Source organism: Delphinapterus leucas, chromosome 5 (genome assembly GCF_059928025.1).
Source record: "Delphinapterus leucas isolate spDelLeu-1000000601 "Yukka" chromosome 5, BTC_Dleu_Yukka2, whole genome shotgun sequence".
Taxonomy (NCBI): domain Eukaryota; kingdom Metazoa; phylum Chordata; class Mammalia; order Artiodactyla; family Monodontidae; genus Delphinapterus; species Delphinapterus leucas.
In genome coordinates this window covers 119733687-119760358 of record NC_143133.1, presented here as the reverse complement: position 1 = coordinate 119760358, position 26672 = coordinate 119733687, and the positions used below count along the sequence as shown (strand labels likewise).

At 36.7% G+C, this 26672-nt stretch overlaps 1 protein-coding gene across 5 annotated transcripts in view; it reads right to left on the bottom strand.

Moving 5' to 3' along the window:
* TRMT10A (tRNA methyltransferase 10A) overlaps positions 1-23820 on the bottom strand; it is a 33419-nt gene extending 9599 nt beyond the window's left edge. The window contains exons 1-7 of one of the 5 annotated variants that reach the window (XM_022582416.3): positions 23679-23820; positions 18107-18303; positions 14587-14749; positions 4834-4905; positions 3689-3763; positions 1688-1837; positions 496-601 (exon numbers count right to left, since the gene is read on the bottom strand). In XM_022582416.3, the coding sequence (XP_022438124.1) occupies positions 496-601; positions 1688-1837; positions 3689-3763; positions 4834-4905; positions 14587-14749; positions 18107-18291 (751 nt within the window). In that variant the 5' untranslated portion in view covers positions 18292-18303; positions 23679-23820. Of the gene's footprint in view, positions 1-495; positions 602-1687; positions 1838-3688; positions 3764-4833; positions 4906-14586; positions 14750-18106; positions 18304-22419; positions 23199-23233; positions 23420-23678 lie in introns of those variants that run through there. The other 4 variants (XM_089912455.1, XM_022582413.2, XM_022582414.2 and 1 more) reach the window with 4 other exon arrangements.
* Between the last annotated feature and the right edge of the window lie 2852 nt (positions 23821-26672).

The window sequence follows — 26672 nt, the reverse complement described above, 5'->3', positions numbered from 1 at the left end:
TACAATGATATTTACAATAGTAAAAAGAAAAAAAATAACAACAGGAGAATGGTTACATTATTGTGTATTTAGATGATGGAAAATTACATAGCCACTAACAGTGATTCAATAACTATAATAATAAATGGGGGGAAACACCCCGGATTTATAACATTTTATGCAATAGAGTAAGAATCCAATTATGTAATAAATAATATTATATATGCATAGGAAAAGAACTGGAAGAAAACACACCAAAAACTTTCTACAAAGTATCTCTGCATAGTGAAATTACACCTATTTATTTTTCTTTATACTTTTGTACATTTTCAAAATTTTGTAAAGTATGCATATATTATTCAAACAAATCATAAATGATGACATATTATAATTTTGTACCCCAAATTGTGTGTTTTCCAAAGGTGTATATTTTCTACTTGTCCAAAATGTAAATGTAATGTTATTTTTCACAGTGTTCACTCAGGTACATTTTCAGTTTATCCCCTTATAACTTACCATGATTAATTGCCAAAACTTTTCTACTATTCATCTTCACGAAATTTCCAAGGGGGAGCTGTGCATGATCAATTCCATGTTCTGATGCTTGTTTATACGTGAGTCCCTAAAACAAAGACACTGTAACTTGGGCTAGAACATTACATTATTTAAAGTCTATGAAAGAATAAATAATTTTTAGGAAAGACTTTAGTTCAGAGAATATAATCTGAAAAAGTGTGTGTGTACGTTTAACCACTAATTTGGAAACATTCTCTTGACAATAAGTATAGTTAGAATGTTGCTGGCATTTGTCTTAACCAATTTACAAATGAGGAAACCAAAGACATTATGCTCTCCGTCCCATCACAAAGTTCCTCAGTGGCAGAACCAAAGGAAAAACCTGGCTCATGCCTCCTGATCAAATAGCGTCTCATCACTCCACACTGCCTTTCTCTCTTGAAGTACACAAACTGAATTCCTAGAGAAGCATCATCATTCTTCCCATGAATTTAAAAGATAAAACTATGTTTCAATTACATAACACTAAGAGGCACAAATGGCAAACACAAATTAAATAAAAACCTGAATTGAAAAAAATGTTCAACTGCCTATAAATTTTGTTTTTCCCTTTCTGTCAATTAAAAGAATGCTGAATATAAATTTTCTCTCTTCTCAAAATTAAAATCCTTAAAGCCTGGGTCTAATCAGGACTGAAAGAGCAAAAAGACAGAGTGACGGAGGAAGAAGATCTAAACTTCTCAACCGATAGTTTGCATGTTTTTTTTTTTTAATCTTTATAATTTTTTCTTTTTTTGCGGTACGCAGGCCTCTCACTGTTGTGGCCTCTCCCGTTGCAGAGCACAGGCTCCGGACGCGCAGGCTCAGCGGCCATGGCTCATGGGCCCAGCCGCTCCGCGGCATGTGGGATCTTCCCTGACCAGGGCACGAACCCGCGTCCCCTGCATTGGCAGGCGGACTCTCAACCACTGCGCCACCAGGGAAGCCCTATTTTTAAAATTTTTATAGCACTGACCTCACTGGGTTGCAGTGAGGATAACGCAAACTAATATATGCAAAATGCTTTGCTTAGCTAGAAAGGTGACTGAAATATTGTAGGCACTCAAACATCAACTATCAGTATTTACTATCAAGAAAACTGATATATCAATTTTAAGTATGAGCAAAAGCAAAAATAAAAACTTAATAGTACCTTGTGATGGTTGTGATCTACTAATCCTCCAATCACATAGGCCTTTGATTCATCTAATTCCTTTAGTACATTAGGTGAATCTGATGTAAGATAAACCAGGTCTTCTTTCTGTATGAATTCACTATAGTGCTCTGGTTTGATGTGGATATCCTTTAAAACACAAGGGGAAAGATGTTATTAATAGGATTTTGTGAAAATTGGCTAAAAATGATTATTTTCTTTTCCCTAGACAAACCCATCCAAAAAATATATGAAAGGAAGTTTGAAAGAATATTATAACAATGTATTATTTATTTAGAATCTACTACTCCAACATCTTTTCACCTCACATCTCAATTATTTAAGTAGCCTCCTGATGTTATTTCCCTGTCTCTAGCCTCAGATCTCTCCAATTTACTTCCACACACGGATGGTGCACTCATTTTCTGAAAACGCTATCATGTTTTATCTTTATCTGTAGAATAAAATTCAAACTCCTTAACTTAGTAATTCTTTCCTGAATATAGCAGTAACCTATCTTTCTCTGTTCCAACAAAACAAATGCATTTTTGTCATGTATTTGCTCACATCGTTCTCCAGCCAAAGAACGCCTTCTCCAATTACTTCCTTCTCCATCTACATGAATCATCTAAAGGAAAGGGCTTACAGATTTAATAAATTCCATGCATCTGCTTCCACAAAGATACACATTTGAAATCTTCTTCACCAAAACTGTCAGGTCAGAGGTACAAGACTGAACAACAGTTGGCAGTCAGAATTTTGCAAAGTGCACCAAAAGAATAAAGGAAGATGCATCCATCGCCAGGCTCAGATGGCATTTCTCAATAATTTTTGTGGAAATCAAAAATGAAGCGGAGACCCCTCACCTAAGATGTATACCTTATTGATTAATAAACAGCCATTTTTCTGGAAAATGGTATATTATAAACTTGATCCCTATGCTGAATAAGGGCCCCAAGAGGAATGTGCATAATTAGAGACCAGCCAACTCACATCTCTCTGGAAAACTGGTGGTATGAAATAATAAATTTAACAAGCCACAAAACAGCTGAACGTATGCCTATTCTAACTTATTATGTTATTTCTTAGAAAAATAGGCATGAACATAAAACTTGGTAAATATATTGTACTTTAAAACTTAAAAAACCTTTGAAAATGTTTTATACTATGGACTATTAATAAATTAAATGCAGTCATTATGGGATTAGTGAGTGAGACAGGGAAAGTCTGTCACAGTGAGAACTGGCTTGGAGAAAGGAAAAAAGTGTAGGAATAACCCACTACTTCTCTGAGTAGAATAGGGTTAAGGTTCCTTAGGGACTGGTACTAAAGCCAATCTATTAGTAATCTTTGCAAATGACTGAGAGTAGTTTAGTCCAATAGAAAAAAATGTGAGCCACATATATAATTTGAAATCTTCTAATAGCCACATGAAAAAAAGTGAAATGAAATAGATGAAATTAATTTTAATAAATTAATTTGGTTTTTTTTTTTAATTTTAAGGAGATATTTTACATTCTCTCTCTTTTTTTTTGTACTAATGTCTATTTGACATTTATAGCACATCTCAACTCAGACCAGTCACATTTCAAGAGTTCAGCAGCCACATGTGGAAGTGGACACCATATGGTACAGCACAGATTTAGAAGAAAGAGAATGCAAGTACATTTCCAAATTTTAGAGTGACTTCACTCTTATAAATAATGTATAGCCAGTTTGCTAGGTAGAGACTGCATACAGACCTTTAAATTTTTTCCTTTTTAAAAAAATATGTTTTAAAGTTGGCAGTAAAATAGCAAGTGAGATTTCATGAAAGCAAGTACAGACTATATCTCAAGGCTCTTAGCTTCTTCCACTGGTAAACTTAGGTACAGTGATATGCAGGGTTTGTAGCTGCTGACTCTTATATTTATTAGCATTGTGTAGAACTTAGGTAAAACATGTAGACCTTTAAGCATAAAAATACCTTGAATTATGTGAGAGTTAATCTATTTTAGTTACCTTCCAGTTGACCCATCCTTTGTCATTTTCATCCATGTTCTTTTTCAACTGGCCTCCATGGCTTGTCAAGTAAAACTGATAAAGAGATTGGCAGGTATACAAAGAGAGAGCAAATGACTATTAAAGTCAATATTTTATTCCCTCATACACTCCTCTGATTATCAATGAAAGACAAAATATTTTCATTCTGGAAAAAAATGAATTTATGGCATGCTTTAAACGTGCAAGAATAAATTTGTGGTACAAGCAACATGTATTTTTGTGTATCTCCTAACCCACTAACTTCTGTATTCCATCTACATTTTCATCCTGTTTTCTAAGCAGTTATAATCTGCCTCTTGTTTAATGATCACTTTACTATAAACTTCCTGCTTCCATGTGAAGTTTCCCTTCCCCTTCTTTTGCCACTACAGTTATTTTTTTACCAGTCCAAAATCTTCATAATTTTGCTTTGACTCTAAACCCTGAAACCTATTTCAAATCTAATCAAGGGTGAGAAGAATATAGAATGTAAAAATGTAATATTACTATCACTTGATAAGAAGAAAATATCTAACCAAAAGTATATTAAGATTTTCTGGTTTTTAACATCAGTGAGCCAGAATTAATTTTTAGGTCGCCTAGAATTCAAACAAATTCAGTAAGAAAAATGACCCTACTCTTAAGAGCAGCCAACTAGTCTCACAAATCACTTCCTCATTCTAGCTAATAAAATACCTTTCAAAATTATTAGTGACTCAATATCCTTTAAGTAGAAAAAATCTAGGCAACAGACACAATGGCACATATCAGCCAGGGGCAGTTACCCCATTCCCCAGAAAGGAAGGAATTGAGAGCTGAGAAACTGGTATGGAAATATGCATAAGTCCTTTAATGAAGATGTTCAACTACACAGCAGTGAACAGGTCAGTGTGTATAAGACTAATGATGAATGGGCACAATGTGTTTGAGAATGACATGAAAAAATGTTTAAAATATTTTATTTTTGTAGAAAAATAAAACATTTTTACAAATAGGCATTTTGTTCTCTAAGAAAGATTACTTGTAAGACTCTTTCTTATAAAAGCAACGAGGATTACCTATGCCTTTTCCGAAGGAAGATATAAAAGGAAATTGGAAGTTTGTTTTAAATTCCCCAAACATACCTGCACAGGATGCAGTGCTCGTCGATTTTCTGCATAACATCGTTGAATCTGCTTATGAAGTTTCTTAATGTCCTATAAAAGAGTGAAATTTTTAAAGCAATATTTTCAAAATTATCTATGGCCATTCCACAATCCGAGTGGAATAGAATAAGCAGAAGGGATGACTAGATAGGGACATCCTTTCTTTTGAAATACAAGTCCTTTCTGATAATTTCCATTCAGTTTTCTTACATACTAATAAAATAATTGCCATAAGTCAATACTCTATAAGTGACCCATTATTTCACATTTTGTAGCCACTTAAAATGCAAGTTCAGGAAAACTTTCACTCTTCTTAAGAGACAACAAAAGAAAAAAAGAACTCTCTTATAGTCATGCTATTACAATTTTTATAACTACCAAAGGTTATAAACATATTCCTTTTAGTAGCATTGTTTAAACAACCAGGTTTCTCAAACTATTAAATAAGAAATAATTCTATTAAGCCAATCGTATTTCTTATTTTCTTCCTTTTGATTAGGATAAATAACAAACTCCCCACAGCACTTTATGATTAATATGCAATTACTGAGTTTCATAATCTCTTAGAGTATCTGTCTTTCCTTCTGTCTACACATATACATATAAATAAAAGCAACTTATTAGCTACTTTAATTTAGGGTAACAGATTTTGAAAAACTTAATTTTAAGATGCATTTTAAAGCTGGTTTGGTGGTGCTGATTTCCCTTAGCTTTTGCATAAAGCTTTTGATTTCTCCATCTAATACGAATGAGAGCTTTGCTGGGTGGAGTACACATTCCTGCACACTAACAACAGAAGGTCAAAAAGAGAAATCAAGGAAACAATCCCATTTATCATCACATCAAAAAGAATAAAAATACTTAGGAATAAACCTACCTAAGGAGGCAAAAGACCTGTACTCAGAAAACTGTAAGATACTGATGAAAGAAATCAAACATATGGAGAGAGATCTAAGATATTCCATGTTCTTGGATTGGAAGAGTTAATATTGTCAAAATTACTATAGTACCTAAAGCAATCTACAGATTCAATGCAATCCCTATCAAATTACCAATGGCATTTTTCACAGAATTAGAACAAAAAATTTTTAAATTTGTATGGAAACACAAAAGACTGAGTAGCCAAAGCAATCTTGAGAAAGAAAAACGCAGCTGGAGGAATCAGGCTCCCTGACTTCAGACTATACTACAAAGCTACAGTCACAAAAACAGTATGGTACTAGCACAAAACCAGAAATATAGATCAATGGAAAAGGATAGAAAGTCCAGAGATAAACCCATGCACCTATGGTCACCTAAAGGAGGCAAGAATATACAACGGAGAAAAGACAGTCTCTTTAATAAGTGGTGCTGGGAAAACTGGACAGCTATATGTAAAAGAATGAAATTAGAACACGCCCTAACACCATACACAAAAATAAACTCAAAATGGATTAAAGACCTAAATGTAAGGCTGGAGACTATAAAACTCTTAGAGGAAAACATAGGCAGAACACTCTTTGACATAAATCACAGCAAGATCTTTTTCAATGCACCTCCTAGAGTAATGAAAATAAAACCAAAAATCAAACAAATTATTGTTTTTCTTTTCAGTTTTTTTTTTTTTTTTTTGGCCATGCACATGGGATCTTAGTTCCCCAATCAGGGATCAAACCCACGCCCCCCTGCATTGGAAGTGTGGAGTCTTAACCACTGGATCACCAGGGAAGTCCGAATGGGACCTTTTTAAGTTTAATTAAGCTTAAAGTTTAATTAAAACTTAACCTTTTAAGTTTAATTAAACTTCAAAGCTTTTGCACAGCAAAGGAAACCATAAACAAAATGAAAAGACAACCCTCAGAACGGGAGAAAATATTTGCAAATGAAGCAACTGACAAGGGATTAATCTCTAATATATACAAACAGTTCATGCAGCTCAATATCAGAAAAACAAACAACCCAATCAAAAAATTGGGAAGAAGACCTAAATAGACATTTCTCCAAAGACATACAGATGACTAAAAAGCACATGAAGAGATGCTCAACATCACTAATTATTAGAGGAATTCAAATCAAAAGTATACTGAGGTATCACCTTACACCAGTCAGAATGGCCATCATTAAAAAATCTACAAACAATACATCCTGGAGAGGATGTGGAGAAAAGGGAATCCTCCTGCACTGTTGGTGGGAATGTAAACTGGTATAGCCACTATGGAGAACAGTATGTATGTTCCTTAAAAAAATAAAAATAGAGCTACCATATGATCCAGCAATCCCATTCCTGGGCATATATCTGGAGAAAACCATAATTCAAAAAGATACATGCACTCCAATGTTCATTGCAGCACTATTTACAATAGCCAGGACATGAAAGCAACCTAAATGTCCACTGACAGAGGAATGAATAAAGAAAATGTGGTACATATATACAATAAAATAATACTGAGCCATAAAAAAGAACAAAATAATGCCATTTGCAGCAACATGGATGCACCTAGAGTTTGTCATACTGAGTGAAGTAAGTCAGACAGAGAAAGATAAATATCATGATATCGCTTATATGTGGAATCTAAAAAAAGGCTACAAATGAACTTATCTACAAAACATAAATAGAGTTACAGATGTAGAAAACAAACTTATGGTTACCAGAGGGTAAGGTGGGGGAGGGGTAAATTGGAAGACTGAGACTGACATATACACACTACTATACATAAAATAGATAACTAATAAGGATGAACTGTATAGCACAGAGAACTCTACTCAATACTGTGTAATGGCTTATATGGGAAAAGAATCTGAAAAAGAGTGGATGTATCTATATGTATAACTGATTTACTTTGCTGTACACCCAAAACTAACACAACATTATAAATCAACTATACTCCCACAAAAATTTTTTTAAAAAGATGCATTTTAGAGGGCTCCAATCGAGATCGCAAAATAGAAGGACACAGAGCTCACCTCCTCCCACAAATACATCAAAAATACGTCTACATGTGGAACAATTCTCACAGAATACCTGCTGAACACCGGCAGATCTCAGACACCCAAAACTGCAGGAAAGATCTCCATGTAACTGGGTAGGATGAAAGAAAAAAAAGGAATCGGGACAAGACTTGAGCCCCTGCGTGGGAACAGTGAAAGAGGAAAGGTTCCTGCACCCTGGGAAGCCCCTTCACTGGCAGGGAGATCAGCTGGGACAGAAAGGGAGCTTCAGAGGCTCGGAGGAGAGCACAGCAGCTGGTTTGCAGCAGGCAGAACAGACGGAGACCTGCACAAATGGTCCCTGCCATCGCCCTGCACTCCCCAGTCTGAGATCTGCTTTTGCTTTTGTGTATGGTGGCTGGGTGCTAAAGCTCGGGCTTCAGAGGACAGACCCAGGGAGAGGACTGGGGTTGGCTGCACGGAGACAGCCTGAAGGGGCTGGACTGTGGCTCGGGCCTGCCACAGAAGTGAAGCACCATTGTTAAGGGGTGCACAAAGGGAAGGGCAGGGTCCGCCATAGCAGCCTCACTCTTGGCGCACTCACAGCAGGTGTGCTGCTGCCACTGAAACCCCACTGTTAAGGGGCAGCGCCTGCTAAAGCTCCTTCTTTCTCAGTGAGCTCTCATCAGGCTCAGTGCTGCCTCTACGAGCTCTGGGAGCACGCAAGTGCCAGCAAGTTGTCCACACACAGAGGCAGGGCTGAAATCAGAGCTGATCCCTGATCCCCAGGGGCCGTGTGACTTACGAAGCAGGGCTGATATCTGAGCCCTCTCCCTGTGGCTGTTCGATCTGTGGGTTTAGGCCACTGCTGCCAGCTTTGTAAACTCAGTTCCTGCAGAAGATCCAAGTGGGATACAGGTGCTCCCATGGCTGAGGCGGGTCTGGCCTTAGCAGCTGTGGGCTTTGTGGGTGTGTGCATATGGAGTTGGGCCGGGGTCTGGGCTCCATCCATAGCTCCCACGGCAGGTTCAGGTGTGCAACTACTGCGGTCCGGGTACCTGAATTCAGTGGATCTGTGCCAGCGGATCTGCGCTGGAGGCTTTGTGAACCCAGCACCTGAGGAACAACAGTGCCTGCATTCCCATGGTTGAGGTGAGGCTGAGGGCAGTGCCCACAACAGTGTACTTTGTGAGCCTGCACAACGGGTGACAGATGACACGACAGAGCACACTTCTCAGCAGACAGCTCTGGCAGAGGAATACTCAGTGGCTCCTCTCCCAGTGGGAGTGCTCCAATACTGCTTATCTCACACTACAGCTCAGAAATGGATCTGGGGGCTTCTACTCCAACAACTGGGGAACAGACCTTGCCTCCAATAGGGCTGTGACAACCACAGAGCAAAGAGGAGGCCCTGCTCAATATTCAGTGCAGGCTCTGGCCACCACAACCCCAGTCACACCCCCTATCGAGGAGACAACAGCAGGTATCCATACAAAAAACAGCTCTCTCACCAAAAATATTAAACCCATGCAGGCTACACAGGGACATTCCCACATAAAAATATCTCCAACTATTTAGGAAACAATTGTTTCTCCTAAACTCATAGAGTAAGAGAACTATAAGTAAAATGAAGAAAACAGAGGAACCACTCCCAATGAAAAGATCAAGAGATTGCCAATCAAAGACAATGAAACAGACTCCTTCAGTCTAACAGACATCAAGTTCAAAAAGGAGATAATGAAAATACTGAAGGAAGTAAGAAAGGCTATTGACAGAAATGCAGATTACCAGGAAAAGGAACTAGGAAATATAAACAGGAGACAAGAAAAATTAGAAAACTCATTCGCTGAGACAAAAGCTGAGCTAAAGTCAACGAATAGCAAATTGAATAATGCAAAAGAACAAATAAGCGATGTGGAAGACAGACTAATGGAAATCACACAATCAGAACAGCAAACAGAAAGCCAAGTGAAAAAAATTAAAGCAATATAAGATGTATGGGGTAATATAAAGCATGCCAATCTACACATAATAGGGATCCCAGAAGGAGAAGAAAGAGAAAAGGGAATCGAAAATATATTTGAAGGAATTATGGCTGAAAACTCCCCAAACCTAAAGAAGTAAACAGTTATACAGGTACAGGAAGCACAGAGTGTCCCAAACAAATGAACCTGAACAGACTTACACCAAGACGTATTATAATTAAAAAATGGCAAAAGTAAAAGATAAAGAGAGTATTCTAAAGGCAGCAAGAGAACAAAAAAGAGTTAATTACAAGGGAACCCCCCATTAGGCTATCAGCTGATTTCTCTACAAATATGTTCCAGGCCAGAAGGGAATGGCAAGATACATTCAAAGTCCTGAAAGGGAAAAGTCTGCAACCTAGGATACTCTACCCAGCAAGATTATCATTTAGAATAGAAGGAGAGAGAAAGAATTTCTCAGACAAGCAAAAACTAAAAGAAAAAAGCAATACTAAACATATCCTAAAAGAAATATTAAAAGGTCTTGTCTAAATAGAGAAGTAAGAATCTATACAAAAGAGAAAATCACAATTGGAAAGTAAATCACTTAAATAAGCCAATATACAGATTTAAAAAAAAAAAGAAAGAAAAAATTTCTGTGAAAGCAAGATAACCACAATGAACAGCAAAAGGATGAACATGAATATGTAAGAGGACATCGAAATCATAAAATGTGGGGGAGGAGAGTAACAAAATGTAGGGTTTTTTTTTTAATGTGTTTTAGCCTATATGACTACCAGTTTAAAGGCAGTAGATATAGGAAGGGGTTAACATACTTGAACAACAGGGTAACCACAAATCAAAAACATACAACAGATTCACAAGAAAACAAAAAGAACACAAGCATAATACAAAAAGAATCATCACATCACAAAAGGAAATACAAAAAGGAAAAATAAACAAAGAAGAAATACAAAATCAAGTGGAAAACAAGGTTTAAAATGGCAATAAATACATACCTATCAATAATTACCTTAAATGTCAATGTGCTCCTATCAAAAGACCTAGAGTGGCAGATTGGATAAAAAACCAAGTGCCTACAATATGCTGCGTACAAGAGACCCACTTTAGGGCAAAAGACACACAAAGACTGAATGTGAGGGGATGGAAAAAGATATTTCATACAAACGGAAATGACAAGAAAGCGGGGGTTGCAATACTCATATCAGACAAAATAGACTTTAAAACAAAGGCCATAAAGAAAGATAAAGAAGGACACTATACAATGATGAGAGGATCAATATAAGAAGATGATATTACACTCCTCAACATATATGCACCCAACATAGGAGCACCCAAATACATAAAATAAATACTAATGGACATTAAGGGAGAAGCTGATGGGAAAACAGTAATAGTAGGAGACTTTAACACCCTACTCACAGCAATGGACAGATCTTCTAGACAGAAAATCAGTAAGGCAACAGATATCATAAATGATAAAATAGAACAGTTAGACTTAAATAACAACCAAACATACAAGGAAGAACTTATATCAATCCTTCTCAAACTCTTTCAAAAGCCTGAAGAGGAGGGAAGAGGAGGGAACATTCCCAAAGACACTCTATGAAGCCATTTTCACCCTGATACCAAAACCAGACAAACCATGACAAGAAAATTACAGGCCAGTATCTCTGATGAAAATAGATGCAACAATTCTCAACAAAATATTAGCAAACTGAATCCAAGAACACATAAAAAAGATCATACACCATAACCAAGTGGGATTCATCCCAGGGTCACAAGGATGGTTCAACATATGGAAATCAATCAATATGATACACCACACCAACAAAAGAAAAGACAAAAACCACATGATATCTCAATAGATGCAGAAAAAGCATTTGATAAAATTCAACATCCATTCATGATAAAAACTCTTACGAAAGTGAGTATAGAGGGAACATATTTCAACATAATAAAAGCTATTTATGACAAACCCACAGCCAATATAATACTCACTGGTGAAAAGCTGAAAGCCTTCCTGCTATAAACTGGAAGAAGACAAGGATGCCCACTCTCATCACTTCTATTCAACATAGTATTGGAAATCCTAGCCACAGCAATCAGACAAAAAAAATAAAAGGTATCCAAATTGGAAAGGAAGAGGTAAAATTGTCATTATATTCAGATGACATGATACTATATATAGAAAACCCTAAAGACTCCACACAAAAACTACTAGAACTGATAAATGAATTCAGCAAGGTAGCAGGATACAAGATTAACATACAGAAATCAGTTGCATTTCTTTACATTAACCATAAATTTCAGAAAGGGAATGTAAAAACAGAATCCCTTTTAAAACTGCAACCAAAAAAAAAATACTTAAGAATAAACCTGACCAAGGAAGTGAAAAACTTACATGCTGAGAACTATAAAACATCAATAAAGGAAACTGAGGAAACTGAAGATGATTCAAAGAAATGGAAAGATATTCCATGCTCTTGGCTTGGAAGAATTAATATTGTTAAAATGGCTATACTACCCAAAGCAATCTACAGACTTAATGCGATCCCTATCAAATCACCCATGATATTTTTCACAGAACTAGAACAAATAATCCTAAAATTTACATGGAACCATAAAAGATCCAGAATTTGCAAAGCAATCCTGAGGAAAAGAACAAAACTGGAAGCATAACCCTCCCAGACTTCAGACAATACTACAAAACTACAGTAATCAAAACAGTTTGGTACTGGCACAAAAACAGACATATGGGTCACTGGAACAGAATAGAAAGCCCAGAAATAAACCCATGCACCTATGGTCAATTAATCTTCAACAAAGGAGGCAAAAATATACAATGGGAAAACAAAGTCTTTTCACCAAGTGGTGCTGGGAAAGTTGTACAGCTGCACATAAATCAGTGAAGTTAGAACACACCCTCACACCACACACAAAAATAAACTCAAAATGTCTTAGAGACTTAAATACAAAACATGACATCATAAAACTCTTAGAAGAGAATATAGGCAAAACATTCTGTGACATAAATCCTACCTATGTTTTCTTAGGTCAGTCTCCCAAGGCAATAGAAATAAAAGTGAAAATAAACAATTGAGACCTAATCAAACTTATAACCTTTTGCACAGCAAAGGATGCCTTTGCACAGCAAAGGATGGACTGGGAGAAAATATTTGCAAATGATGCGACCAACCAGGGCTTAATTTCCAAAACAAACAAAAAGCTCATACACCTTAATATAAAAAAAAACCCAATCAAAAAATGGGCAGAAGACCTAAACAGACATTTCTCCAAAGACATACAGATGGCTAAAAAGCACATGAAAAGATGCTCAATATCGCTAATTATTAGAGAAATGCAAGTCAAAACTACAGTGAGATATCACCTCACATCAGTCAGAATGGCCATCATCAAAAAATCTACAAATAATAAATGCTGGAGAGGGTGTGGAGAAAAGGGAACCCTCCTATACTGTTGGTGGGAATGTAAATTGGTACAGCCACTATGGAGAACAGTATGGAGGTTCCTCAAAAAACTAAAAATAGAGTTGCCATATGATCCAGCAGTCCCATTCCTGGGCATATATCCAGAGAAAACTGTAATTCGAAACAAAACATGTACCCTATGTTCATAGCAGCACTATTTACAACAGCCAAGACATGGAAGCAACCTAAATGTCCATCAACAGGTGAACAGATAAAGAAGATGTGATATATTTATACAATGGAATACTACTTAGCCATAAAAAAGAATGAAATAATGCCACTTGCAGCAACATGGATGGACTTAGAGATTATAGCCATAAAAAAGAATGAAAAATGCCATTTGCAGCAACATGGATGGACTTAGAGATTATCATACTAAGTGAAGTGAGTCAGAGAGAGAAAGACAAATACTGTATGATGTCACTTACATGTAGAATCTAAAAATATGACATAAATGAACTTATCCATGAAACAGAAACAGACTCACAGACACAGAGAACAGACTTTTGGTTGCCAAAGGGGAGGAGGGGTGGGGGAGAGATGGATTGGGAGTCTGGGATTAGCAGATGCAAACTATTATACATAGAATGGATAAACAACAAGGTCCTACTGTATAGCACAGGGAACAATATTCAATATCTTGTAATAAACCATAATGGAAAAGAATATGTATAAATGTATAACTGAGTCACTTTACTGCCCAGCAGAAACTAAGACAGCACTGTAAATCAACTATACTTCAATAAAATAAATTTTAAACACACACACAAGAAGAACAAAATAGCCAAGAGGTGGAAGCAACACAAATGTTGATGGACACCAGATGAATGAATAAACAAAACGTGGTCTATACATACACTAGAATATTATTCTGCCTTAAAACATAAGGGAATTCTGACACACACTACAATGTGGGTGAACCTTCAAGACATAATGCTCAGTGAAATAAACCAGTCACAAAAGGACAAATACTGTAGGATTCCACTTACATAAGGTACACAGAGTAGTCAAATTCATAGAGACAGAAAGTAGAATGGTGGTGCCAAGGGCTGAGGGAGGGGGAATGGAAATGGTTGTTCATTCAGTGGGGATAGAGTTTTAGTTTTTCAAGATGAAAAGACTTCTGGAGACTGGCTGCACAGCAACATGAATGTAATTAGCACTACTGAACTGTCCACTTAAAAATGGTTAAGATGGTAAATTTTACATTACATGTATTTTACCACAATTAAAAAGAAAAAAGATGCATTTTAGTACATAAAGTTATATCAAAGTCATATTACATATTAAAGCAAAAATTATTCAGCCTAGTTCAGTTACAGGATTTTTCTGACAATGATTCATGATACCTTTAATACCATCAAGCTATCAAAACTGCAGTCAATGATAAGGCGGAGTGGGCTGTAAACAACATCTCTTCGAATACGTTTTCTGTCACTTCCTTCTGAGTTTGATTCCAGTTGACACTGTCGCTCTAATTGCTTTCTCTTGCGTTTTTCCTTCCGCTTTTGTCTAAAATTAGTAATTGAAAATAACTTTTCATGATTTGTATATTCATACATTTACAATACTTTTCTAAGTAGACAAAGAAACAATTACTTTTAAAAATTAGCAGACTAAACCATAACAAAATTGCCACTTCCATGGATCAAAAATTGTCAGAGGGCTTCCCTGGTGGCGCAGTGGTTGAGAGTCCGCCTGCCAATTCAGGGGACATGGGTTCATGCCCCGGTCCGGGAGGATCCCACATGCCGCAGAGCGGCTGGGCCCGTGAGCCATGGCCGCTGGGCCTGCACGTCCAGAGCCTGTGCTCCGCAACGGGAGAGGCCGCAACAGTGAGAGGCCCGCGTACCGCAAAAAAAAAAAAAAAAAAATGTCAGATATCAGCAATTATATATAATCTATCTAAAAGCTTTACATAATAAATGAGTTTGCAAAAACAGTATAGTACTTTTTACACAAATTCGAACTATACTAATAATTTTATTTACTACTGGTAGCACGTTAAACATACTTACAAAACTTTTAAAATACTGAGTTTGAGAGTTACGATAAATTTTACTTTTATCATTCTTCTCCTACATGATTTTTGAGTTACATTTATAACCATATAAAAAAAGTAAAATTTTTATTCAACATAGTTTTGGAAGTCGAAGCCACAGCAGGCAGAAAGAAAAAGAAATAAATAAAAGGAATCCAAATTGGAAAAGAACAAGTAAAACTGTCACTCTTTGCAGATGACATAATTCTGTATACATAGAAAATCCTAAAGTGCTACCAGAAAACTACTCAAGCTCAACAATGAATTCAGTAAAGTTGCAGGATACAAAATTAATACACAGAAATCTGTTGCATTTCTATACACTAAGAATGAAATATCAGAAAGAGAAATTAAGGAAACAATCCCATTTACCATCTCATCAAAAAGAATAAAATACCTAGGAATAAACCTACCTAAGGAGGCAAAAGACCTGTACTCTGAAAACTCTAAAACACTGATGAAAGAAACTGAAGATGACACAAACAGATGCAAAGATACCTCATTCTTGGATTGGAAGAATCAATATTGTTAAAATGACCATACTACCCAAGCAATCTACAGATTCAGTGCAATCCTTACCAAATTATCAATGGCATTTTTCACAGAACTAGAAAAAAATTGTTTTAATTTGTATGGAAACACAAAAGACCCTGAATAGCCAAAATAATCTTGAGAAAAAAGAATGAAGCTGGAGGAATCATCCTCACTGACTTCAGACTATACTACAAAACTACAGTCATGAAAACAGTATGGTACTGGCACAAAAACAAAAATATAGATTAATGGAACAGGATAGAAAGTCCAGAGATAAACCCATGCACCTATGGTCACCTAATCTATGACAAAGATGGCAAGAATATACAATGGAGAAAAGATGGTCTCTTCAATAAGTGGTGCTGGGAAAACTGGACAGCTATATGGAAAAGAATGAAATTAGAACATTCTCTAACACCATATACAAAAATAAATTCAAAATGGATTAAATACCTAAATTAAGACTAGATACTATAAAACTCCCAGAGGAAAATACAGGCAAAACACTCTTTGATATAAATAGAAGGAATACTTTTTTTGGATCCATCTCCTCAAGTAATGGAAATAAAAACAAAAATAAACAAATGGGACCTGGAGTGGGAGAAAATATTTTCAAATGATGTGACTGACAAGGGATTAATTTCCAAAATAAACAAAAAGCTCATACAGCTTAATATCAAAAACACCAAACAGCCCAATCAAAAAATGGACAGGGGCTTCCCTGGTGGCGCAGTGGTTGAGAGTCCGCCTGCCGATGCAGGGGACACGGGTTTGTGCCCCGGTCTGGGAAGATTCCACATGCCGCAGAGTGGCTGGGCCCGTGAGCCATGGCCGCTGAGCCTGCGCATCTGGAGCCTGTGGTCCGCAACAGCCAAGAGGCACAGGAACAGAAGCTCAGTGCCACTAATTATTAGAGAAATGCAAATCAAAACTACAATGAGGTATCACCCTACACCAGTTAGAATGGCCATCATTAAGAAGTCTACAAAAAACAAATGCTGGAGAGGGTGTGGAGAAAAGGAAACTCTCTTACACTGTTGGTGGGAATGTAAATTGGTGTAGCTACTATGGAAAACAGTATGGGGCTCCTTAAAAAACTAAAAATAGTGTTACCATATGGTCCAGCAATCGCATTCCTGGGCACATATCTGGAGGAAGCTCTAATTCAAAAAGATACATGCACCTCAATGTTCATAGCAGCACTATTTACAATAGCCAAGACACAGAAGCAACCTAAATGTTCATCGACAGATGAATGGATAAAGATGTGGTATATATATACAATGGAAAATTACTCAGCTATAAACAAGAGTGAAATATTGCCATTTGCAGCAACACGGATGGACCTAGAGATTATGATATTAAGTGAAGTGAGTCAGAGAAAGGCAAATATCTTATGATATCAGTTACATGTGGAATCTAAAAAAATGATATAAATGAACTTATTTACAAAACAGAAGTAGACTCAGAGACATAGAAAACAAACTTATGGTTATGAGAGTGGATAGCAGGGGAGTGGGGAGATAAATTAGGAGTTTGGGATTAACATATACATACTACTTATGTATAAAATAAACAAGGACCTACTGTATAGCGTAGGGAACTATATTCTATGTCTTGTAATAACCTATAATGGAAAAGAATCTGAAAAAGAATATATATACATGTACATACTTATATATATAACTGAATCACTTCGCTGTATACCTGAAGCTAACACAACGTTGTAAATTAACTATACCTCAATAAAAATAAAATGGTTTTTTAAAAACTATTCCTATTTAAAAGTAAAATTGTTTGTGGAAAAAAAGTCTTATTTTTTTCTCTCATCTGCATCAACAATATTTTCTTCTAGTAAATTCTGTCTTTATGCAGTGACAGCTTCAGCCTAACTGCTCTCACCAAAACCTGCAATAGTTCTTCTAGCAAAATCAATGTTAGGCCCAAATTTGATCTTTCTGAGGTGGTTATTTTTGTTCCATATCTAGGACATGGATGCTAACTATATCCCTTTTGTAAATCAGTTATTTTAGAAATTGTGCTCCTACTCACAATAGGTTCTGGGTGAGAAAAGTGTACAGTGTAAATTCATCAACACTGCTAAAAAAATAAAACACATTCAGTTTTAGTAGCCAATTGACAATGTTAGCTAACAATATGTAGAGCCCGAATTTTAATTAACACAATTATTTTTAATATGTCAAAGGGCTATTGCAAGGTCCAACATTCCAATAGGGGTATATTGGAATATACCCCTGTGAATAGGGGTAGAATACATGCATTCTGATACATACTTGCGGAGTTCTCTTTGTTCTTCCCATTGTTTCTGTTTCATTATCTTCTTCATTTGCCGTTTAGATATTGGTTCAAACCCTTCACCTAATCCTGGTTTCTGATTCTCCTCTTGGTCTTCATTTAAGTCTTGCTTTCTTTCAACATTAGAAGTCTCACTAAATGCTGGCAATATTTCAGATGACATTATTTGATGCCTCTGAAAAATTGAAAAGCAACTTTGAAATGAACAGATGACTTACAAACACAAAAAAAGTAAGAAAAAAAACTGAAGGATGTGATTAAAATTAAACCATATTAGTAATGAATAAAAATGCAAATTTGGGCAATTAATTGTCATTTACTGGCAAAGATCATTTGATGAAATGGGATATTTTCATACAGTACTGGTGGCCATGGCACAATTTTTCCAGAAAATTACTCAGACCTATAATGTTTGAAGAGCTTTAAAATGGTGGTGATACTCTTTCACATAGTAATTTATTTCCTTAGAATAAATTCCTGTAAATTAATTAGAAATACACACAAAATTAATGCAAAAGGATATATGTACTGTTGTTATTTTTAACAATAAAAAATTAGAAACTACCTGAATGTCAGCAAATGGGGACTAAAAATAAATTAAAGCTCATCAATAACACTGGCTTGGAATACTAAGCAGCCAAGAAAAATCATGTTTCCCAAAATTATTTAATGATAAAGGGAAATGGTTATGTTAAATAAGAAAATCAAAGCAAAAAACAATACATAATGTCCAATTTTGTTTTAAAAAATACATACACACGTTTTAATTCTGACCCACCCATGGCTTTCTGCATTTTTAAAATTTTATATAATGAAAATATAGTTTTATAAAAAATATATACTATTTTTTAAAAGAGATGGAAGACACCTTTTTGTACTTGTCTTTAATGCTGTCCATACAAGAAAAATATTACTTTCACTATCTGGGCGTACCCTCAACAATTGGGTTTTGACAACAGACATGCTATATATTTCTATCTTTTGGCCAGTGCAGAGAACAACTTCGGTTGCCCCCACCCCAATATATTTCACTGTAAATATGTAATTGTCAATTTTCCACTTAAGTCACAGCTGAAAAACAAAATATGCAAGTTGACTCTGTAATCAGCTGTGGAATACTTAGGGCCAATTCAAACATCTTTATTTGGATTTAAACACCCACATCTTCATATCCATTGCCTAAAACTGAACATGCTTTCAGATTACAGAAAGGGCTAGAAATATGAGATATCTTTTCTCTTTAATTGATTCTTAACATCAAAGCTTAAGAATGCATGTTATTTATCCATACCAAAGACTAAGCATGAAGCTTGCAAATGTTCTATTGGCCTTATAGAAAAATACATGATTCTTCCCTCTTACAGAGATAGCTAACAAGTCTGTGCAGAGAAGCTAACATCTAAAAGAAAAAAGAACAATCCCCACAATTCAGATAATGGAAGGAAAAAACCTTTGCAGAACATAATTTGAGCAGTAGTTTTATTATATGGTTCTTGCTTTCTTTAAAAGTGCAATGATATAACAGGACATATGGGGATAACCAAAGCAAACTTAGAAAGTTTACTGAATTTTGACTGAAAGACAAGAAATTTTAAGATGCGTGCTTTAGGGGCTGGAGCAAAAGCCCTGGCATTTTACTAGGTCACAAAATTACTAAGAGGGGAAAAAAATCATTTAGTAATACAAGTAAGAATTCACAAGTTTTCCTTATGCCACCAACCAAACAATTCTCCTTAGGGAGAACATCTCCTAGAAATGACAACTCAACTTTGACTCTACACTGGAAACTCCATTGGGTAAGGGATAAGTCTGATTTTGCCCAACATTATATTGCCAATACTAATACAGTGCTTGGCACTTCGTAGATGCTTATTATACATTGGTAGAATAAACAAATGAGTGAATATGATATTACAAAGGACTTTTTAAAGTAATGAAAATAGAGCAAACATTAATTCTTATTATGCTTAATAAAAAATGTATTATCTAATTTACTCTTTATAAAAACCCTATGAAGTAGATAGTATATACCTACTTTGCAAAGGAAGAGGTACAAAGGTTAAATAACTTGCCCAAAGTTAGAAAGCTATTAAATAATTCCTAAGAAACAAGGCACCTAGAGCAAATGTCACACAAAGTAGGTCCTCAAAATACTTGAATGAATAGACAAATGAAGTGATGGAGCTAAGATTCCAACCCACATCAAACTCTACCATCTCCCAGAAATCCAGTCTTATTTAAAAAATGAGGGTTTCCAAAGAATGTTAAAGAGTTGTGTTGCTTTAACCCTGCTGTTGGAGGGCTCTGAAAAGACCTGTGTCACTGAAACATAAGGAGAAAAAAATAGCTCCAGTTCTATTCTTATGCCTCTGCACCAAAAAAATTGGGACAGACTTCCTAGAGATCATTGCCAAAAGTTCATGTTTTGATGCACTCTGCCTCCCAATCTTGAAATATATGACAACAGTAGACAAAATATAAAAAGGGGAAACAAAAAAGGTACAGCCTTTCTCAAAATCCAGGTTAAGAACTGGGCCTTCTGTGTAAAGGCAGCTAGAAGTTTTCCTAGCTTTAAAGTAAAGAGAAGAAGAATACAAGACAGAGGATGGGAGAAAGATGGGAGACAGTTTAAGACGAACCCTTAAACTAGTGTTAGGGGTGGGTCTCCTCTTTCCATGAAAAAAGCCTGAAAACAGGTAAAATTATAGACTATAGCTTATACAAAACTGACTACTTGGGGGAAACCTGAAGGAAACAGACACAGCCTCTTGGCTACAACCTGGGTCCAGCATGAGGTGACATATGAACTTATATTATTACATGATTAGAATTCTGAACCACATATATAAGCTCTGCTGTGGGCTGAAGCACTGAAAAGGGTCATGGATGGGAGAAACCAGAAAATCAGTAGTTTGGAGAGGAAAGTTATAATTCCATTCAAGATGAGTCTGCAAAGCAAAATTACAAAAAGACAGAAATGATGAAAAAAAACTCCAGCTAAATCAATAAGCAGGAGATAAATTCACTCTATAAAAATTGAATAGAGCAATGTGAAAATGACTTTAAAATAAGTTTGGTTGAAATCTTTCAGAGCTCATGAAGAGTAATAACCATAAAAACAAAACAGGAAATTGGGACACAAAAGCAGGCATAAAAATAGGAAAACAAGAATGTGTAAAAAAGAACCAATTTGGAAACTAGGAAATGAAGATATAAAAATTTCAACGTATGAGACAAACTCCAGATTACCTGGAGTCCAAGAGGTAAATTGATGAATTAGAAGACATCCTCAGAATCTAACTCAGAATTCAGACAGAAAAATAGAACAAAAAAATAGTATGTCCGAGCATTTAGATACAAATAACAGGATGAGAGAACTACAGGCCAAAAAGGTAAATGAGGGTAAATGTATAACCTTGAGTGCATTCACTAATTTTTTTTTTTAATCTGGATAATAAGGTTAGCATTCAATTTAAGGAACAGGAGACAGGAGAAACACAGTAAGCCTGAAAAGATCAGAAGAAAATAACTATATATTGTGACCCCTAGGATCAATTTTATTTCCTTTCCATAGATAGTACGTTAATAAAAATGGGCAATAAATGTATTCAAAACAATATAGGGTGGAGAAAACATAAGCTAAACCTGCCCATTAAGCTAAATGTGCAAACTTAAAGGCACAATTAAAATTCAGAGGAAACAAATTGCTTTCTTCATGAAACAGTGATTAATATTCTAAGAGAGAATATTTCTATTATCAGTGGCATTTTTTGCTAGTTCTCTACTCTGTTCCAAACTGCAAGTGTTGATTTGCTTTATCATGTGAAAATTTTAGAAAAGTATAGCAATGTTTTACAGCTTATGCACACCAGGGGGAGCTTTCGCCTTTCCTATCTAAGAAGTCTAAGTTAAATCTAATTTGCTTATCATTGCATACTAATGTTTTTAAACAGCCTATCAAATACAAAAGGTCATGAGCTAGTCAACATCATTATCACTACTATTTTTAAAGTTATTCCCAATTAAGAAAATGCACTGTAGTGAGAGAATTTTTTTAAGCTTTGAATAAGCTAGATACATTGCACATTGCACAACAAAAATGATGCTAGCTTGAGATCCTATAAATTATTGCTTGCAGCATACTCTACATACAAAGATACGTACCAACTCCTACTGCCTACAACATACAATAAGCATTTCACTATGTACTCGCTTGTTTGGATTAACCTGTTAAGCAAAGTATAAACTCCATGGAGTTTTGCATTCCTCCCTCACGTGCAGTGATACTCACAGCTCATTTTCATTCATTCACCACGTTCAACAAATTTTGTAGCAATTATAGAAATAATTGCGTGAAATTTAGTTTACCGGGGCATTGAATTTTTTAAAAATGTTTCATTTAGTTGCAGATCCAGGTTATCTGATGGTCCTATAAAATTAACAACTGGATATGGATGACTAAGGCAATTTGGTATGGGATAAATACATTAAAAAATAGTATCTCAATCGTCCTTGTATTCCCACTTCTTAGCACAACTGCCGGCAACGACGACATACATCATAATGAGTGACTGGCCAAAAGTTAAAAAAAAAAAAATTTCATGGTTTTACTGATTGGGCTAAAGTCTTCATAATTTATGACACAGCCTCCCTTACAGAAAGATCCAAATGAATGTCTGAATAACTGCAAAATGGAATTAAATGACCTGACGGTGATAAAGAATACCCTTTTTAAAACGCGCGGGCCAAATGTGCATAGCTCGGATCAGCTATGAGGCCCTTAGGCAGAGAGGGCTGGGCTGGGCCGGGCTGGGGAGACGGGGCAAGATTTAAAACAAAGAAAAATAAAGTGAGAAAGTCTTCTGTCGCTATCCTCTTTATATCTCTAGAAAAAGTCCCGAATTTTAACACAAAATATTTCAGTGAAATCCAGTAACACCACGGACTTCTTAAAATCGTCCTCAGCTCACCACCGTGGGGCTGACAGCACCTGCAGCAACCTCGCCCTGGCCTCTCCCCACATTTCAGAGCGCTCAGCGACGTCTTTGGAAAACTGAGGTAAGGCAGGTTTAAAGAGGTGAAGCGACATGCTCACGCTCTCTAGCCACCAAGTGGCAGAACCACAACTCGTTTACCGGCCCTTCAAAGTCCAGATTTCCCTCTCCCTTCATTCTTTGGAAGCGCACACCCTTCACATGCTAGGGACCGCATCGCTACCCGCAAGCAAACTTCGACAGCGACAGCCCCGACGCTTGTGGACAGAGCCGCGCCCCACTCTTCCCTACAGGCCGCCCGAGGGCGGACGCATTCCGGAGGCGGGATTAAACTGTAGCCGACGAATCAAAAATCTGTTTGGCAAGGCGAGGGGGGCGCGCTCTCTGACGTCACTTCCTTCGGAAGCTGGGTCTCGGTTGCTGCTTCCAGTGTCCCACTCCCCTCTCCCTCGTGAAGCCCTACTGCTAGCGGAAGGCAGCAGTGGCGCGCGCTCCTTTTGCGCTCGGATTATATCAAAGGGTAGGCGAGCGATAGCCTCCATGCCAAGAGACTTACCGAACGGAGGAGTTGTCGGGGAACCTGAGAGCCCGCACAGAAAGCTTTTTGTAGTGGTCTTTACCACTCCAGAAGGTCCTCTTTCGGAAACTTCAACTCCCAGAGGCAGACACGGTAGCTACGCGTAGGAGGCTACGGAGGTTACGTCTTACGTCAGCTAACTGCGCCAACTCCGTACCCGCAGTCGGAGAAAGGGGCGGGAGTTTATGTGGGGCGGGGTCTGGAGTTAGGGTTTCTGGAGTGGGAGGTAGTTGCGTGATGTCTGTTTTTCCACTTCAAGGCAAGGTTATGCCTGCGTCATATATTCACTCATATTTCTTTGGGGATGGCGGGGGATGTTAAGACATTCCTACTCTTAAAAATTACAAGTGCGAAATACTGTTGAGGGGCTCTTAATTCTTCCGTGTTGGAGATGAAAGCATCTCTTGCCTAAACTATTTGTAACTAATACAGAAGAAGGTTGTTAGTATCACATGATTTTACACAACTCAAATGGAAAATCAAATTTTAAAAGTGAGTCAAACTCCCAATAAGATGCGTGTAAACCTGGAATGGTTAAGCTTTTTCTTGCTTACAACCGCAAGTCTCACTCTCCATTCATTTCTTGAGCGGTTTTACATATGCTATTTTGCAAAACGTCAGGTGACGTTTCATTGTTTATAATACCTGACCTTATGTAATCTTTTTGCTATATATAGATCAAGTCAACTGAGGGAGGGCTGAAACATAATCCGGTAGATTGTCATTTTCTATTTAGTTTTTAATTTGGTCCTCCTTTGTTTTGTTTTGTTTTGTTTATTTATTTTTTTGGCTGCGCCTTGCTGCATGTGGGAGCCTAGTTCCTCAACTAGGGATCGAACCCTCGGACCCTGCAGTGGAAGGGCAGAGTCTTAGCCAGTGGACCACCGGGGAAGTCCCTGGTCCTACTTCTAAAAGGTGATTATTGCAGAATTTGAATAGAAGAATGTTGTTTGACTCAGTGAATAGAAGACTGCCATCTCAGTATGGAAAGAACTCTGAAGTAAATTATTCTTGATATTTGAAAACATTTTAACATGTTTAAAGGTTTCAGTGAATACAAAATTAAATTCTGAATTTGAGTTTTCTTAAAGAATTGAAATTTCTCTAAATTTAGTTACAAAATGGAAGTCACTCTTGCTTTAAACCATCAAATTTTACTTGAAAAACTATGTCAGCTGTAACATGGTTGTAAGCCATGTCTGCTTCTTCATTATCTCCAGTCCAAAAGATCTTTTAACTAAGCATTGGCAGAGAAGTCTGGATCCATTTCTGATCTGTTAGTAGGGCATCTTTTTTCAGCTGCCTCCATATCAGGCCAATGAGTAGCTGAGGGAGGATTAGTAATTGGATATGTAGCCCTTCACATGTAGGTCATTAAACTCAGGCTGGCCATAGTGATGTGCCAGAACTTTCAACAGCTGTTCAGTTGTCCCTCAGGGATCTGTTTTATGAATAATTATATATATTTTTTCAGCGTTAATACCTGATATCCTTAGATATTTAAAACAAAAATGTTAAGTTACTTTAAAAACCCTCATATTTTAACAGTGGGGTCAATGTTTTCTTTTGACATAGCTATTCAACTTTATAATCATAGGGTGTGAAATTTAAAATGATTCTAGTATCAATCCAAACCAAGCACCAGCAAAAAATGGACAGTTTAACCAAAGATATAGAAAGCATTCAGAAAATACAGGAAGGTAAAAATCATAATATGAAATAATCTTATTTTCATTGATTTGTAAAATTCGTGTTTAATTTTTTTTTCTTTTTTTTTTTTTTTTTTGTGGTACGCGGGCCTCTCACTGTTGTGGCCTCCCCTGCTGCGGAGCACAGGCTCCGGATGCGCACGCTCAGTAGCCGTGGCTCACGGGCCTAGCCGCTCCATGGCATGTGGGATCTTCCCGGACCAGGGCACAAACCCGCGTCCCCTGCATCGGCAGGTGGACTCTCAACCACTGCACTACCAGGGAAGCCCAGATCTCAATTTTTTTAGACAGCAGCCGGAAATCTGGATTTTTACATGAAATCTGATTTTTAAGTGTTGGCAACTATTTTGTTTGTTTTTAAGTACTGAGCAGGCTAAACAAAACATGTCTTGGACCACATTCAGACAATTGGCAGCCAGTTTGTTAAATTGGACTGTAGATTGTAGTACAGATAAAAACAGAATTTTAGGACACAAAAATATGGTAATAAATAAAATTATGAGATCCTCTAAGATGCTTGGCCTGAAAACATAGGGCAGTCATCACAAGTTATTTTAAGCCGAGTTCTGATGTTTTATTAAGTCTGAGAGTACTCTTCAGTAGGTTGGGGAGGTCTGGGAATAGAGTTACACTTGTGGGTAATTAATCTGAGGCTAAGAAAGCCAAAAAGAACCTAATTTCTTTTAAATGATGTGAAAGGTATCTAAAATCAACCTATCATCTATAATCATTTCAACTTGCATTTGGATTGCCTTCAAAAATATAGAAAAAGTTTAAATGTTTTAAAAAATACCTTATTCCCCCCTCTTAAGTTATTGAAGACTCTAGGAAGATGACTATGGAGATTGTAGTCTGAATCTCTTCACAAAACAGGTAGAACATCTAGGATAGCAGAACGATGCTAATTACAAGAACAAATCATGGCTACAACAAGAAAGAATCCTTATAAAGCTCAAACTATGAACAGGTGGGAGCAAACCACCAACTTAGTATCAGCATCTGTGTAAGAGGAAATAGTGGGAAGACAACAGAGCAGCTGAAGGCCATGAGAATGGGAGGACTTCAAACTGCCAACAGGTATTCACTGAAAAGCAAGGGAGATGGATGTGAGATTAGCGGTAAAACTGACAGACTCTAATTTCAGAGTGAATACAAAAGTATGAACAGGAAGGTCTGGAAGTGCTCATGGGGTGTGAGGGTCCAAGAACTCTCAAAACTTAATGAACCTGAAAAAAAACCCAACACTAAGAAGAAACTTTGGGGA